The sequence below is a fragment of the Medicago sativa genome, chromosome 8 (assembly GCF_051527215.1).
Source record: "Medicago sativa cultivar Bolivia chromosome 8, Bolivia_mono, whole genome shotgun sequence".
Taxonomy (NCBI): domain Eukaryota; kingdom Viridiplantae; phylum Streptophyta; class Magnoliopsida; order Fabales; family Fabaceae; genus Medicago; species Medicago sativa.
In genome coordinates this window covers 14258307-14275776 of record NC_140756.1, presented here as the reverse complement: position 1 = coordinate 14275776, position 17470 = coordinate 14258307, and the positions used below count along the sequence as shown (strand labels likewise).

Below are 17470 nucleotides of genomic sequence, written 5' to 3'. Positions count from 1 at the left end.
GCTTCAACTCAAAACAAAACATACCATAATAAAAATAATGATATTAACAATTCTTTGAAACAATCTTCTTCTTCCATCTTATTTTGTTTGTCAAGGTAAAATAATTTTACACATTACATATCTTAAATGTCTAGAAAAGAATATGTATCAAGATAATCATAAAAGATTGTCCTACAATATTCATAAAAATTATACAAAATACTATAATAATTAGGATTAAAATGAAATGATACTGATATAAAAATCCAAAAAATAAAATAAAAAATCACTAAAACGATAACAATCCTTGAGATATTATAATTAGGTCTTCGAGGTTGTAAATTATCTCTCAAATTCGTCATTTATGATTTTGTAGAAGGTGATGAAGTGGTTGTTTAAGTCTAATGTTAGCAACTAAATTAGTCTATGATTTTGTACGATTCTCTCAATTTCGTCCTTAGAAATACGAATGTCTCAACTTAAACCATCCACAATGATTGGTGCTTCACCTATTTAGCACCACATTAAATAGGTACCCCCATTATGAAGTGTAACATATGGGTGCCTATGAAGAAGAGTTGCTATGGAAGCACTCTCTCTCTTCATTTTTCATGGGTTCCATTTAATAAATTTTAGTAAAATGTATAAATTTTGTTAAAAATGTAATGATATCAAGTTATTTGTGGGGCCTATTTAATAATTTATTTTGAGGTGATAGGTTGAAGAAAATTAGTGCCTTATTAAGTATTACCATAAAATTGATGATGTGTACATAGGGGACCCGCTTCAGCATCCAATGTGGAATGCTCTGATGTGGATGGTCTTAATCTCGATTCTGTTAGGACCTGTTTGTTTTGGATTTTTTTTGAAAAAAATCTATTTTTTTGAGTAAAAAATCACTTTTTTAGTTTTTGTTGTGTTTGTTTGAGATTTTTAAAAAAATCCATTTTGCTAAAAAAATCATTTTTAGCCTCAAAATGAAAATCTATTTCAAGTAGCTTTTCCAAAATCTATTTTTTTCCTAATGCAAGGAACTCAAGTGTAAGTGTTTCAAATCTCAAAAGAATGATTTTTATGATAGTAGACAAACAGAAATAGCTTTAGATTTTTTAAAAAATCTCTAAAAAAAAAAATCTCTAGATTCTTTTATCTCAAAATCTATTTTTTTTAAAGCTGAAACAAACGCACCCTTAAGCGTTTCTCAAATCATGCTTCCAAAGTGTACGTTACTAAATGACGTGAATGATAATGGTTTGCTTGCTAAGTGTACCATTGGCAGTTTTAGTCATAAAAAAGAATACAAAACATTTGAAACTGTAAATTAAAAAGGGCAACTATGCAAGCACGGATCCCAAAAACTATGACAATTTTATCCAATCAACCATATATACTCCCTCCCTCCGTCCCAAATTCTAAGAAGAAAAATAATAAAAACACACTTATTAAGAAAGTTAAAACAGAAGAATTTGGAGTATAGTTTTTTGTGTTTTCTTTGGAATAAGTTTTATAGGAAGATGTAGAAACAATTTTCATTATGGAGAAAATGAAAGAGAGAATATGGAAGAGAAAGAAAATTGAATATAATTTGCATTTAATTTCATGAGAATAAGTAAAAGTTTGTCTTTTTTACTTGCATTTTGGGATGGAGTGAGTAGTATTTATGTATTCGTCATTGTCATAATAGCAAAATGGAAGACATTAACTTCAAACTGATGTACATAATATAAATCAGAGGATATAATTAAAAAAAAATATTACTCTTAAAATTGAAATTGACACTCATTTTAATTAAGACTTTTTTTTACAAATATATCACTCATTATAAAACAAAATGAGCATTTCTTTTAAAACACCAAATATTAAATTGTTATAACAATCATATAACGGAGGGAGGGGTCGGAGCCATGCCTATGGGCGGAACCAGGAATTTAAAGTCAGAGGAATCGAGTACAAGGAACATAATTTGATTTAAAGAACAATTGAGTTGGAAATGACAAGTATATTTCCATGAACACAAAAATGACAATTGACTAACCAACAAATGAGCTCAAGTGGTTAACAAGTTCCAACAAATGATGAATTGTTTAAAAGAACTTGAGTTCGATTCTTGAGTTGAACAAATTTTTGTCAGACGTTACTTGCCTCCTAGTCGAACTCTGGATCATCATGACCCCTTTACAATGGAGGGCTAACACAAAATAAATAAGATATATCAATGTGGTACATTCCATTTAAAATGTGTTGTGGACAGGGCCATATCGATATATTTTACGAAATATGAAATAATTTAAAATAATATGAAAGATAAAATTATTGATATTAATTGACAATTAATCTAGTAACATGTTATAAAAAAATATACATTTTTTTGGTAGAAAAAAGTGAACATTTTAATTAGATTAACTCAGTTGGTATATACATTGTATAAATATATATGCACAGGCCGGAGTTCGAACCCCGAACACCTCACTTATTCTCTTTGAAAATGTGAATTTCTAGCATTAGACTACTTGACCCCAAAAAAAAAATCAACTATAGGGACCATATTCTAATATATACTTTAGGAAACATTTTAATATAACGTCGATAATAATCTTCATTGAATAATTTGAACATGATGTGTAGTGTGAAGAAAACAATTGTTCCTTATTGATTGGTTTGATTGAAAAAATACTTTAAGATTGTTTTCTTCATAGAACACAATGTCGCAGAGTAGAAGATGGAGAGAAGAAGATTGTTTTCTGCAAGGGTTTGAGCACATGACGATCCTCTTTATTTTACAGTTTTAAATGTGTCGTATTCTTGTCGAGGACAACCAAGAGTATACTTTAGCCTACATTTGGGGAGCATGTCTGCCTATATTCCTGTGCTGCTGCAGTTTTCGGGCTGTTTGTTCTCAAGGTTATCCGACGGTTTGTTTTTGTCTTTATTTTCATTTATGTTTGGTTTTCTATTGTGCCGGAAGATGAAGATGGGTGGTGGTTTTGTTCTGAATCTCAGGTTTGGTTTGAAAATCTTGAATCTGGTTTTTCCGGGATTTAAGATTTGGGTTCTCATGTTTTGTCGTCTGTGCGTTGTTTTTTTTTATACCATCCCTCGATCTGGATTCAACAAGACTTCTTTTGCCTGATGTTGCTCGAAAGGGCTAGGTGCGTAGAGGCTCCGTGTTGACAGTGGACATCGAGTGTCGTACCTTAAGGACTTTAGCTACCATAGTTGCTTTACGCGTCGTCGGTGGACTGTGATGCATTTATATGTCGTTTGTTCATCCCTCGATCTGGACTACGACAAGAGTTTTAAGACCTATGCTACATCATGCTCTGTTTTGGTTCGTAAAAGGTTGGTTTGGCCCGAAAGGGCATTTATTGCTTGCTGGTATTTGAAGGGAACCACTGGAACTTGGGTCGTTTCTGTGTTGGCAAACAATTCATGCGCCTATTTAGATGCTCTAAATACTCACTCTGCATTTTTTTACAATTCGATTTCGTGCTCACACGTGGGTTCGCTGGATTATTTGTGGTCGTGATTGTTTAGAGTGTTGTTTGTTTCCTTTTAATCCTAACGAGTAATACCCCAATCTTGTACTTCCTTTTCTCTTTTTAAATTTAATTTCTTTTTTGCTAAGAAAAAAATGTCTCATTTGATTATAGAGGTGTTTGTTTGAGTTTTCAATAAAGAAGCAATTATTGATTCTACAATGGACTCTACTCGACACAACAGTTTGGAGCTTCTAGTGTGAATGCAAGAATTCTACGTGACGTTGGTTTAAAATATGTATTTTTTAAGAGAAGTATTAAAAACATTCTATTTCTAACACTTTAAAACTCTCTCTTTTATTGATCAAAACCCACGTGGATTTCATAATTTTGTGAGATTTATTTTCAAAGTGTGAGACTTATATATGTTTCACTCATTAAGAGATTGATTGTTAGGTAGAGTGTTAGGAGAGAGTGTACATAACAATCATCATTTTTAATTGTCTACTCAATTGTACAATTACTAACAAATAAATTATTTTTGTAATTAGGTGGGTTTCGGTTGCAAATATAGCTGCTTTGGGTTGGGATGAGGGTGGGGCGGTTTGGCGGTGGAGACGTCGTTTGTTGGCTTCAAAGGAGGAGTTGGTTAGGAAGTGTTGCATTTTTCTTACTAATGTGCAGGTAGGTGCAGAATGAATTAGCAGATGCATGGCATTTGCGGTTAGATAGGGGTGGTCAGTATTTAGTCCGCGTTGTGTATCTCTTCCTTACAAGCGCACAACCGTAACAAGCTTGTGCAGTTTCCGACTTGGATTGGCATAATGATGTTCCTTTGAAGGTTTCAATTATTTCATAGCGGCTTCTTCGAAATAGACTTCCAACTAAAGATAATTTGGTAAGACACGATGTTATTGTTGCTGACGCAAATCTTTGTGTAGCTGGATATGGGGAGGTGGAATCGGCAACTCATTTGTTCTGGACTTGTATTGTTTTTGGCAATCTTTGGTATGTTGTCTGTGATTGGTTGGGTTTCTCTTCAGTTGAACCGTATTCTATTTCGAATCATTTTGTTCATTATGCTAATCTAGCAGGTGACTCGAAAGCAAAGCGTTCTTTTATGCACTTGATTTGATTTACTGTGTTTGGGTCATTTAGCAGGAAAGAATAACATGGTCTTTAATTTTAAGGAAAAATCTTTGCCTTAACTTATAAATTTGGTTAAACATGTCGTTTTGGTGGTTGAAGACAAAGATTGTTAATGTTTCTGTAGGTCTTTATGACCGGTGGCAGCGTCCTTTCGACTGTTTGGGCGTTGATTAAGGGTGTTTTGTTTGCCTGTATTATGTACTGAACTTTAAAGCTTCTTTTTGGCACACCTTATGCTGAGAAGATTGCTTGCAATGATGATTAATAAATTCCATTTTGCCTTGTTCAATTTTTTTTTTAAAATGACATATTAAAACCTATTTTGATAGTCACACTTTCAAACATAAATCAATTGATGAGAATCGTTTTTACATGATTGTATTCAACCATAAATCAATTTACGTTCAACTTACTTTCAACCAAAATCTGTTTAATCAAAATCAATTTTATTCACCGCAAAACCAAACATACACTTAATAAACATGTATGTCATCATCATCCACGGTGTTCAGTAACAGACATTCATAGAAGAATGGATTGCCAACAGTAGACTCAATGAAGATTGAAGATGGGTATACCATTAAGACTAAAATAAACTCACTTTAAGTATGATTTATTCTATGAATGTCTTGCCAACAGTAGACTCAATGAAGATCGGTATACTAATAAGACTAAAATAAACTCACTTTTAAGTATGATTATATATTTAAAATCAATTTTTGTCATGGCAGAACCAAGCATATGCACTAAAATACATTTATTTTAAGTAGGGATGTTTATGTCATTTCATGAAAATGTTTCTATAGTTTAGTAGTGCTGTAGTTGCAAAACTTGAAATAAGCAGGAAAAAAAAATTATGTCTTGTTAAGGTGGTCAGTGTAAGTATAGACATCAATTGTTAAATTAAATGATATTTTAAATTGATGTGGCAATGACTTTGTTGATTGACATGACAATAGAATGAAAAGATGCAAATTTTATTTTTCTAACATTCATTAGATGCCGCCAATGTAATCAATGGAATTTTAGGAATCATCACCAAAAAGGAAAGGCAGAATCCCCTTCACACACAAAGATACCTCCTGTACGGCAGCCAACATAGCCAGAAGTAGTCATCAGCATCAAAGGAGGACATGCATTTAATTCTAAAAATCACAAAATTACAATTACTCTATCCTAATCCATCACAAAATACAAGTTACATTCCTTTTCCTAAACATATAAATTCCAAAAGTATATCACTTCATAAAATTAATTATATGTCTTTACTCATCTCCAGCTTTGTTGTGACCGAATGGGTTGTTGCTGCTATGCTCATAGAAACTGTCAACTCTATCATGAGACGGTTCTATAAATATATTTATAGATACCCTTTTCCTTTTCATGGCTTTTTCAGCTTATGAAGAAATGTATATTCTCCCTGGGATCATAATCGCTGGAGCACTAGTAATTGCTTTTACATTTTTCATTCTCACAATGTTAGGATGGTGCAGGCTTACCAATCATGATTCAAATCTTCCTACAACAACCATATCTTCTAATGACAAATTTTCTGCTTGCATGAGTTTAGAGTCACATTCAATCACATTTCTGTACAATGAAGCTGATGCTGCCCAAGGCGTAAACCAGGCTGAATGTGTTATCTGCTTAACAGTCTTCCAAGAAGACGAAAGTGTTCGGAAGCTTCACACTTGCAAGCACATGTTTCATACATCTTGCATTGATAAGTGGCTTGCCTCTCATTTGGGATGCCCGTTGTGTCGCTCTCAGATTGATCAAGTAACTTCACCAAATGGATCATTGGCAAATAATGATCGTGTGATTGTGGAAATTGTTGACTCTAGGATTGAGAATATTCTGGTTCATAGCAACCTACTAGTGACAATGACATAGCTAGTTTTTTTTTTTCCTTTAACTAAAACTTTTCTCCTTGTTCCTTACATATGGTTTGTGAATTTAAAGATTTAATTAAAATTTTCTACAGTGAACCTCTTTTATGATTAGCTATTTGTTCCTTCTGGATCATAGAAATCATATAAAACTAACCTTTGATGCATTCAGTAGCTATCTACTATGAAGTACATATGAATAAATCTGCTAGGAACACAAATATAAAGAAAAGAAAAATTTTATATTATTAATTGAAAAGGAGGTGTATTATAGAAAAGAAAACCCTCTGTGATTCCAGAGCACAGCTCCAGAGAAGAGATAATTCTCTCTCTACCCAAACCACTTAGATTATAACAGAAAATCGTTTTGAATGCCTTCACCTTACCGTACCATACCCTCTGCTAATATCTACGTTTCCTTATCTAACAAACGAGTCAGATCGGCAAATGTAACCAATTCTAATAAGATCTATGTAAAAAAAGGGCAACCCGGTGCACTGAAGCTCCCGCATATGCAGGGTCCGGGAAGGGGTCCCACCATTTGGTGTATTGTACGCAGCCTTGCCCTGTTTTTACACAAGAGGCTGTTTCCAGGACTTGAACCCGTGACCTTACGGTCACATGACAACAACTTTACCAGTTGCGCCAAGGTTACCCCTCTCTAATAAGATCTATGTATCACAAAGAATTTCTAGTAATTACATGATCATAGAAACTATAACATTGATGCAAAATCAAATGTTTGATGTGATAAAAGAGGTATATCAATCATCAATAAGAGATTCACAATTTTAAAATTGATATATATCATGGAAAACGTGTAACATTTAGCTTTACTCTATACATACAGAAGTAAGATAAGATAGCTCCAAACCTGAAAATAAAACGTGACTAAAACACGTATTGATTTCATATACAATCATTATTTTCATGCTTCTTTGAAACGCTTCTCCAATATTCCTACGCATCACATTTTCCTTAGATTATCTAACCTAGCCTGTAGATCATCATCTATTCCACCGTCATCATTCCCCGTTGGTTCGGCCTGAGCAACCCTGTTCTTTGCCGCTGGCGCAGCGGCTGAGGTTGATGCAGGTGCATTCAAAAGCTGCACATCGAACAAAAGAAATATTCATCAGAAACAACCTATGATAAACGCTAGGGGAACAATCATTCATTTTAGAACCTGTTTGAATTGACTTATTTGAGTTTATCTACTGGCATAAGCACTTGTGGGACTGTTAGAGAGAGCTTATAGAAACAACCTATGACATGTCCTTAAGATGTTTTTAGCTTATTTTCATAAGCTCTCTAGGATAGTTTATGAAAACAGCTTATATGAAATTTAACTTTATTTTATCTTTTGTTATAGAAATAGATTATACATAAACACTTTTATGATAAACGCTTATGCTATAGCCTATAAGCGCTTAATTAAGTTGTTTATCCAAAAAGGACTAGTTTATTATTAATAACTTTTTTCTTACAATAATAAGAATGATAACAACTTACCTCAGAGTTCATATCAATTCCGATCTCATCAAGAACCTGATTCACAAGATCTTCTGTCTCTTCCTCTTCTTCATCACCTTCTAAAGCATCATCAATTGCATCTCCCATTACCTCAGAAACAAGTTCCATCTTCTCATTCTGCCTTTCAAACTCTTGCATTATCTTCTGTAAAGAAGGCAAATTCATCTGCCTATTCATTTGACCCATTGCTTTAGTAACTCCTTTCATTGCGTCCCCCATCGCTTGAGTAGATTTAAGTGTCTACAATTAATCTCAGGAAGTCATTTTTAAAAGCTATAATAAATCAATCAATCTTACAGATTACAGATTAAAAATTATAAATTAACAGGATTCTTGCAGTATGTATATGATATTGCCGTAGTATGAATGAGCATGAAAGTATATACAAGGCTCATTATGTATCTGCAATGAGGCACCGGCAGAGAGATGGATACCAGACACGACACTTACACGTCGAAACGACAATAATTAAAGAAAATGAATTAATTGAATGTAATCACGTATGTCAATGCCCAATGCCCACAAATGTCGGATACTTGTCACGTCTTTGATCAGAAGTGTCAGTGCTACATAATATGTATGCATCACAGTAGTACAGCACTATACACATAACCTCAACTTATCTGCTAAAATCCTAGGAGCACAATAAGCATGAAGAAATTTTTAAAGTTGAGCTACAGACAAAGAAAACACAACATACTATGCAAAACAAACCTGAATTCTCAAAGCAACACCTTGAAGTTGCGATTTAAGCTTGTAAAACTTTTCAATCTGATGTCGAGTTCTGATAAGATCCTTAGCCATAACCCTCACAGCACCCTAACAAATTGAAACCAAACTCAGAAACTACTCAAACCAGGGCTCAGTCTATGGTGGGAGACCTTGATAGGTCTCCTACGGTACATCACCTTCTTTTTTTTTTTTTTGAAGAGTACATCACCTTTCAAAACCATTAGATTGATAATCACACTAGATTATATTATAGACCATATGCACTTGATTATTTTTCATTTGTCTCCACGTAGAGGGGTTACATGAGACAACCACTGTGACCTTCCGTACCTCTCAGATCCCTGTTCACTCACCCTCTTGAAATCTCACACTGTGTTTTTTTCTTCACTATAACAACACAGTTCATGGTAGATCTATCACTCATGTAAAAACCGTTTTTTTATATACTCCAACCTAACATTACATTACATTCAACTCAACTAATTGTGCTTACGTCTATCAAAAAACTAATTCCCAGATATGATTATATTACATTCAACTAATTGTGCTTATTCTTTCAAAAAAAAACTAATCGTGCTTATGTCTATCGAAAAATTAATTCCCAGATTTGGTATTCAAATTTTTATATCTATGTATAATGTATCCATGAGATAATATTTTAGACAACCCATTAAATAGTAAGATCCACACTTTCATATTCATTAAAAATAAAACAAATCTCTGATATCCAATGAAAAATAAATCACATTTTCATATCCATCAAAGAGTAAAGATTACATCTACAAAGAACAATACAAATGTAACCAAGAACACAACTCATAAAAATGACGACAACAAAAAAAAGAGTTTTTCAACGATTCAAGAGTGTATTTTTCTTCTTCCCACACTATTGTTGGTTCAGATTTTTGCTGTAGTGTGCGAGACATGTCCTCAATTCTACCGTGTTCCTTGTTATTTCACCATTAATTATGTTGTTGGTTGCTGTAGATTGGAGTTATTGAGAGAGAAAGAAATAACACGGAAGAGTTGACAGGAGAGAAAGAAAGTGATGATGAAATAAAGGAGAGTATTGAGTGCTGACAGCATACAATAAGATCCATGGACATTTATAATCCAACGGCTAAAAAAAATTTCTCTAACTCACTCACGGTAGGAGACCTATCAAGGTCTCCCACCGTAGACAGCACCCTCAAACCAGACCAAACATATTACATACCTGTTCAAATAACAACACCCTACTATATTAAAAACCACAATCCTTCAAAGCAATAAACTTCTCATCAGACATAGACTAAAGAATTCCAAATAATCTATACTTGTGTACTATCCTATAACCCTAAAAGTAATTATCAATTTTGTTCAGACATTTTTTTCTTTACAAATTTACCCTTAACAAAACAGTTCCTTACAAATTCTGCTCAGTAACACCGTTAGTGAATATTGAAACTGAAATTTAATTAAGTTCAAATAACATTGATAAACCAAAACGAATATAATACAAAAAAGTTTAAATATGACTTTAGTCCCTACAATTAGTGTTTTTTGTTTTTATTCCGTGCAAATTAAAAAACAACTGCTTTTAGTCTGTAACATTACTTAATCGGGCTACATGGCGTATTATATTGGGCCGCATATGACGTAGTAAAAACAATAGTTTTTGAATTTGCAAGGACTGAACTCAAACAAAAGAACTTACACGGATTAAAACCAAAAAACACAATAATTGCAGGGAATAAAACATAATTCAACCTACAACAAAATATACAACTAAGTGCAATAGAAAAATGGATAATCCACTAGTAATGAAAGAAGAAGGCATAATAGAAAATACCATTTGTCCTTGTTTGGCATTCTTCTTAATCTCTACAATCAATTTCTTTTCTTGAGACTGTAATCCTTGTCTTTCCCTTTCAATTTCTCTAATAGACTTATCTAACATCCTTTTATTTTCCCTCAAAAGCTCTGTTAACAAAATCACACAAACCAAAACTACCCATTAACCAAAAAACTCAGTTCCTAATCAAAGTCACAATTTTTCCAAACTAGAAAAGCAAATAAGAAACAACCCAGTATTAAATTATTGTTTTTTTTTTTCACAATTCAATCAACACAATCATAATCACAAGGAGAAAATAAAAAAACCAATTTGATTAAAAGTGAAAATTTGAAGAATTACCTGCGGGAGTTTTTCTACTGCCGAACAGAAAACTCATATTGAATGCTTCGCTCCTATGCTCTACTGTGCAATTCCAATTTTGTTTGCAATAGCTCTATGCTACTTCTCACTCAAATAATGAACTATAATCCAAATTAAGGTTACAATTAATCAACCACCTAAGGTTTTTTATTTTCTCCACCATCAAAACTAAGGTTTGTTTGTTAGAGAAAAACTACGGTTAAAATAGTCACTTATATTAATTTTAATTAAATTAAATAATAACATTTTTATGAAATATTATATCCCCTCTTTTTCTCACCACCAAAAAAAAATAGAGAAATGATAAATTGACAACTTTTGGTTGTCTTATATCGTATATTTATACTGGATAGATATTATATTATTTTTTAATTAGTTGTTTCTCTCTCCTATAGTCACATCAATAGTTATAATTTAAGTATTTTTATACGGGGGTGTTTGTTTCCTGGTTTAAAAAATTATTCCATGGAGGTTGGAATTATAGATTCATGTTTGTTACAAAGTTAAAAAAATAACTCCCGGTAATAAAGAATTCCTAGGAAAAAAGTAACTTCCACTTACCCATGATTTTATTCCCAAAGAAAGTGGTTTGGAATAAAAGATTCCCATGTAAATAGTAATAAAATTGTAATAACTACCCATATACCCACTATCACAAACAATTCCCATAAATTTGACAATTATTTACCAAACACAATTTTTCAAAAATACCCAGGAATAAGATGCCCATTATTATTTTTAAGGAAAGGTTATTCCTAGGAATGAAATTTTAAACCGTCAAACAAACACCCCTACTAGTTGTCCAAAAGTTGTTGAATTTTAGATGTTCATATAACATTACTCAAAAAAATATCCCTTACTTTCTCCGTTTTGATAGAAAATAATTTAAATAAATAGTCATTTATGTTTCTGAATATGTAACGAATAGTCACAATAATCATTCTATAGATTAAAATTATATAATAGTATATGTCGGTAAAATATTTGTTAATAATGAAATATTTGTCATTCAATCTACTTACTTATTGTATTATAAGTTCTTATAAATATTTATTTACTTACATTACAGGACTATTTTCACGTCAAAGACCTTTTCATTAACGGAATGTACAATCAAAGATTATTTTAGAATTTTAATACATTAAAGGATTATTGTGACTATCTATTAATATTCAAAGACGAAAATTACTATTTACTATGAATAATTTAGTGTGAAGGAAAGTGAGTTACTCTAAGGTAGAAAAAAATTTAGGTCTCAAAAAGTTATTACAAAAACGAATAAGGGCACACCTTATGATCCAAGTGTAAAACTCTTTAAGAACACTTAAGACGGTGTTAGACAAAATAGAATATATGAGCATCATTGACAACTCTTAGTTATGACACTAAATAAATTAGACTCTACATTGCTTATGTCGTGAGACTTTGTTCAAGTTTATAAATAGACGAAGTGAGAAGCATTGGCATGATATTAAAAGAGTCGCGAGGTGCCTTAAACAGACTATGACTTTAGGATTACATTCTGAGAAGTATCATATTGTACTTGAATGGTGCAATGATACAAAATGGAACATCCTTTCAGATGATTCCTACGTTGGCAGTGGCTACACATTGAGTATCACTAAAGGAGTTGCTTCTTCAAAATATGAAACAGAAAATATTGACTCAGTCCACAATGGAATATAAGAAGAGATCACGAGAGAAAACTAGCGACGAAACAAGTTGATAAGATTCTTGCTAGTCGAGATCCCCTTGTGGGAAAAACCGTTGCCACGTGTGTTCATTCTTTGTGATAGTACTGCAACTATTACAAAATTGAGAATCGTTACTACAATGGTAAGAGACGATAACTAAGGCATGAACACATAACAAGTGGAGAGCTAGCTACACTCTAAAGGAACGGTTAAAGTATATCTTGTATGTACATACTGATGAAAAATTAGCAAACACATCCAATAGGATATGGCTAATGCCTAAAATCACGAGTGATGGTAATCCAACCTAAATGATTGAAGATCCCAATAAATAGGTTTAATGAGTAATAACAAGTCATGGAGTGATGGAACATGCTATGATTGCTAAAGAAACAGGAGGTTGAGATGATGAAATCTCTTAATAAAGATTTATTCTCTATGTGGAGTTGAGTACAGAGCTATATGATATTTTTTTTATAGATTCACCTATACGAATGTGGAATTTAGGTCGGTTCCTATGTGATTTTGAGGCAGAATACCTAGAACGTTTGTTAAAACTAGGATAAACGTGCAGGACCATAAACACACGATATTTTAGAATACACCATGAAAAAGTTGTGTGCGGGTTCTATGTTTGAGATTGAGTTCAATGCCACGAGTAACTCTTGTTAATCGGAATTTTACTCGCTATGTAAAGGTTCAAGATGTTGTCACCATCTTTGTTTATTAGCAACCTTATAGAAATTTTTTCACATTATTTCTGAAACTATTTTTAAAATTCAAGTGGGGATTGTTTGAATATTGGTGTGAAGTTGGAAGAAAATTGGAAGATTAAACATCAAGTAATTAGACTTTGATCTAGTGTTGTGTGAATTGAAAAAATAGTGGGAGTCCCACATTAAATAGGACACACACATTAGTAGTTTTTAAATTGTGGTATTTAATTTTTTAAATTCCCAATAATGATAAAAATAAAAATTATTAATTGTATTCATGGACATCACTTTCCACAATTTTATCTTGTGTTGGTTGTGATAAGATTTTGAATCCAACTGAGCTTTCTATCTTTCTTTCATTCATATCAAATTAGTCTACTCATTCCACTTTTGTGGGTTTGTTTCTTTTTGAACTTATCTGATTCGTTTGTTACTTAAGCTGATTTGTGGGTTGCTTAATTTTTAAGTTTACTTAATTCTTAAGTTTCTTCAGATTAGTTACAAACTCACCCTATAAAAGAAGAGCTCACCTAGTTCCAAAAATACACAAAAGAGTTCTATTGAGTTGTCGATAACTCTTTCTCTATTCTCCCTCCGGCTTGTGTTAACGAGCTATTTCAAAAAAGAATAGCTCACCTAGTTACAAACTCTCCCTATAAAAGAAGAGCTCAACTAGTTCAAAAAATACACAAAAGAGTTCTATTGAATTGTCGATAACTCTTTCTCTATTCTCCCTCCAGCTTGTGTTAACGAGCTATTCTTCTCCTAATCTCAGTTTTCTGTAACTTCGGAATTAAGAGTGTTCTTAAGACCATAGTCCCTTTTTCGGTATAATGTTCCTTCAGAATCATGAATGATCTTAAGGGCATAGTCCCTTTGATAATTTATGTCCATTCGGAATAAACAATACTTTTAAGATCATAGTCCCTTTTTTTTTTGAAATAACAATGTCTCATCAGAATTAAGAATGATCTTAACAATATATATATATATATATATATATATATATATATATATATATATATATATATCTGTGTGTGTGTTCAAAATGAAATAAACAAAAGTGATAGTTAAAAGAACAATGTGTATCGTTAAAAATTTATTCTTTCTACGTCAAATTTTCTTGGAGTGAATAGGCATTTTGGTTCTCAAATTTGCGTGCATCAGTCAATTTGATCCCTCAATTTTTTAAAATAACAAACACATCTCTGAATTTTATAAATGTCAATCAATTTACTCCCTCTATCAAGTCTCGCCGTTAACAGTGTTGATGTGTCACCTTAAGCGTTGACGTGGAGTTCCAAGTCAACTTCCACGTGTACAAGGACGAATTTGATTAAAAAAAATTAAATTCTTTTCTTTTTTTTTTTTAAATAAAAGTCATTACAAATTGTTACACTGTCAAATTGATCCTTGAATTATTCCTTAAAAATCAAGTTGGTCCATGGATGATGTCACTCAATATCATATCGATCCCTAAATTATGTATCATATCTATCAGTTTGATCTTTGATTGATACTGTCAAATAAATGTTAAAAACTAAAAGAATGTGAACAACCCCCAAGAAACAAGTTAGGAACTACAGTTAAAATTATTGTTTCAAACACCTCCTAATAAATAATAGTTAAAGTTATTGTTAAATCCTTTAAGAAGTCAAAATTGATTCTAACTGTGTATAGTCTCTTTTCAAAATTGTATTATTCCTTATTCAATAATCTACCATCCCGACAGTTATGATAAATAATTGATGTTTTATTACTGAAAAAGGAATAACACAAGCTTTGAAAAGAATATAGTCTATGTGCATGTTTGGTATCACGTTTTTCTCTTTAAAACCAGTGTTTTCTTTACCAAACGTCGTTTTGAACTTTTTTGTGTTGTTTGGGTGACAGAAAAGTGTATATGTGAAACCCACGTTTTGCTTCAAACGCCGGTAGAAATGAAGCTGAAATTCGTAGCTTCTACAACGTGGCAAACGTAATTCTACCTTTAACTTTTCAAACACAAACATACTTACCAATATACCCATAACTTCTTCTCTTATTTACTACATATAAATACCCTTCTTCTCACTAAGATATGTTTGTAATAGGATTAGGAAGTATATAGCACAACAATTACGGAAGACGAGAAGTATTACAGAAATGTGTTATCCTTAAATCAATTCTTTTTTTTTTCTTTCAAAAGTAACACATCAAAATTCTAAACAAAAATTGATAATTGGCCAATTCAAATTGCAAAGATGGATCAGATTATTTGGCTTGATTTCACCTTAAATCTCAATTCAATTATGCCTAAAATCAATTCAATTGCATTAAGGATTTAACATGGGTTCCACGGCATGAAGAATTTGAAAGAATGATTAACAAATTTCTGGAATTGTTATTCTTTCCGGGTAATACAAACATGAACTTGCCATGTGGGGGGAACTCAAATATTGAAAGTGAGTGCTGAAATAAAAGTGTAAAACGTTAAAATGATAGAAGGGGTAATATTGGAATTTTTTATAATTTGTTGGGGTGGAGGTATAGATGTTGGGTATAGGGTAAAATTTCCTAGAATCAATTTTGACTCCTCAAAGGATTAAACAACAAGTTCAACTATTATTTATTAGGAGGTGTTGAAACAATAATGTTTAACTGTTATTCCTAACTTGTTCCTTGAGGGTTCTTCACGTTCTTTTAGTTTTTAGCATTTATTTGACAATACTAGGGATCAAATTGGTAGATATGATAAATAATTCAGAGATCGATTTGATATTGAGTGACATAATTCAGAGACCAACTTCATTTTTAAGGAATAATTTAGAGATCGATTTGACAGTGTAACAATTTGGAATGACTTTCATTTAAAAAAAGTAAAAAAAAAAATCTATAAAATTCGTCCTTATACACGTGAAAGTTGACTTGAAACTCCACGTCAATGCTTAACTTGACACGTCAGCACTATTAACAGTGATACTTGACAAAATGACTAAATTTATTGACATTTATAAGATTCAGGGACATATTTACTATTTCGAAAAATTGAGGGATGAAATTATTCGATGCATGCAAATTTGAGGACCAAAATCCCTATTCATTCAGTTTTCTTGTTTATATTTTATTTCAAAAAGAGTGTTTGTTATGTCTACGAATGAAAATATTATAAAATATAACTAAGTAGCACAAGATACTCTTTTACTTTTACGGCAAACGGTCATCTTCATCTGGGACTCATTAATGGTGGAGAGGTGCATGTTGGAAATAGCAACATAGGATCATAAATATTAAGTCTTATGATGTTATTTCTAACTTGTACATCTTCATCGTCGATAAGTCCTTACAAAGGCAACCGTCTACAATAAGGGTAAAGAAAATACTTATGGTACTATTTTTTTTATTTATTCTATATTGTCTTTGTTATATGTGTATTTGACAAACTAGTATTTCCACCCGTGCAACGCACGGGCGAACAAAACGATTTTATATGACGTTAACAAATTATTACTCTTAACATACCTTGAAAATAATAACGTTTACTACACTTGTTAAACAAATCGGATTATAATGTCATCATCAAAATAACGATGTCATCGTTTGACATATAGTTTAATTTAGTCTAAATCATTAACATAGTTCACAACTATTATTGATCAATATTCATTTTTTTTGTACACAACTATTATTGATCAATATATTGAATACAAAAGCTAATAACAATATAATTATACCTTCATTATAAATAGAAACATAAATTAAATACTGATATCCCCATGTTTGAGGAATATAAAACTTTGATGTTAAATCAAATCAAATACATATAGCCTCCCGTATTTGAATCATAGTATTTGTAGTTAATATAAAGAAATGAATGGAAAATATAAATGAATATAAATTTAGATTTTTTATAAATAAAATTAATTGTATATCTTATTTAAATATATCCAATATATTGAATACAAATGTTAATAACAATATGATTATACATTCATTATAAATAGAAACATAAATTAAATACTTATAGCCTCATGTTTGAGGAATATAGCACTTTGATCTTAAATCGAATACCTAAAGCATCCCGTGTTTGAATCATAGTGTTTGTAGTTAATATGAACCATACAAC

At 31.8% G+C, this 17470-nt stretch overlaps 1 protein-coding gene across 1 annotated transcript; it reads right to left on the bottom strand.

The window, feature by feature from the left end:
* Positions 1 to 7216: 7216 nt before the first annotated feature.
* LOC146897186 (vacuolar protein sorting-associated protein 2 homolog 1-like) lies at positions 7217 to 11125 on the bottom strand. Its single transcript, XM_085734245.1, has 5 exons — positions 10935 to 11125; positions 10590 to 10720; positions 8741 to 8845; positions 8006 to 8266; positions 7217 to 7601 (listed from the first exon to the last, which is right to left on the bottom strand). The coding sequence occupies exons 1-5, from the start codon at positions 10969 to 10971 to the stop codon at positions 7461 to 7463; spliced, it is 675 nt and encodes a 224-aa protein (XP_085590371.1). The 5' UTR covers positions 10972 to 11125; the 3' UTR covers positions 7217 to 7460.
* Positions 11126 to 17470: the final 6345 nt, after the last annotated feature.

Bases quoted from the DNA above. Each gene is read 5' to 3' on its own strand.
- LOC146897186 (XM_085734245.1), bottom strand. From the start codon at position 10,971: ATGAGTTTTCTGTTCGGCAGTAGAAAAACTCCCGCAG. The intron at 10,721-10,934 runs GTAATTCTTCAA...TTTTGTTAACAG, and splicing joins CAGTAGAAAAACTCCCGCAG to AGCTTTTGAGGGAAAATAAA. The intron at 7,602-8,005 runs GTAAGTTGTTAT...TTCGATGTGCAG, and splicing joins GAATTGATATGAACTCTGAG to CTTTTGAATGCACCTGCATC.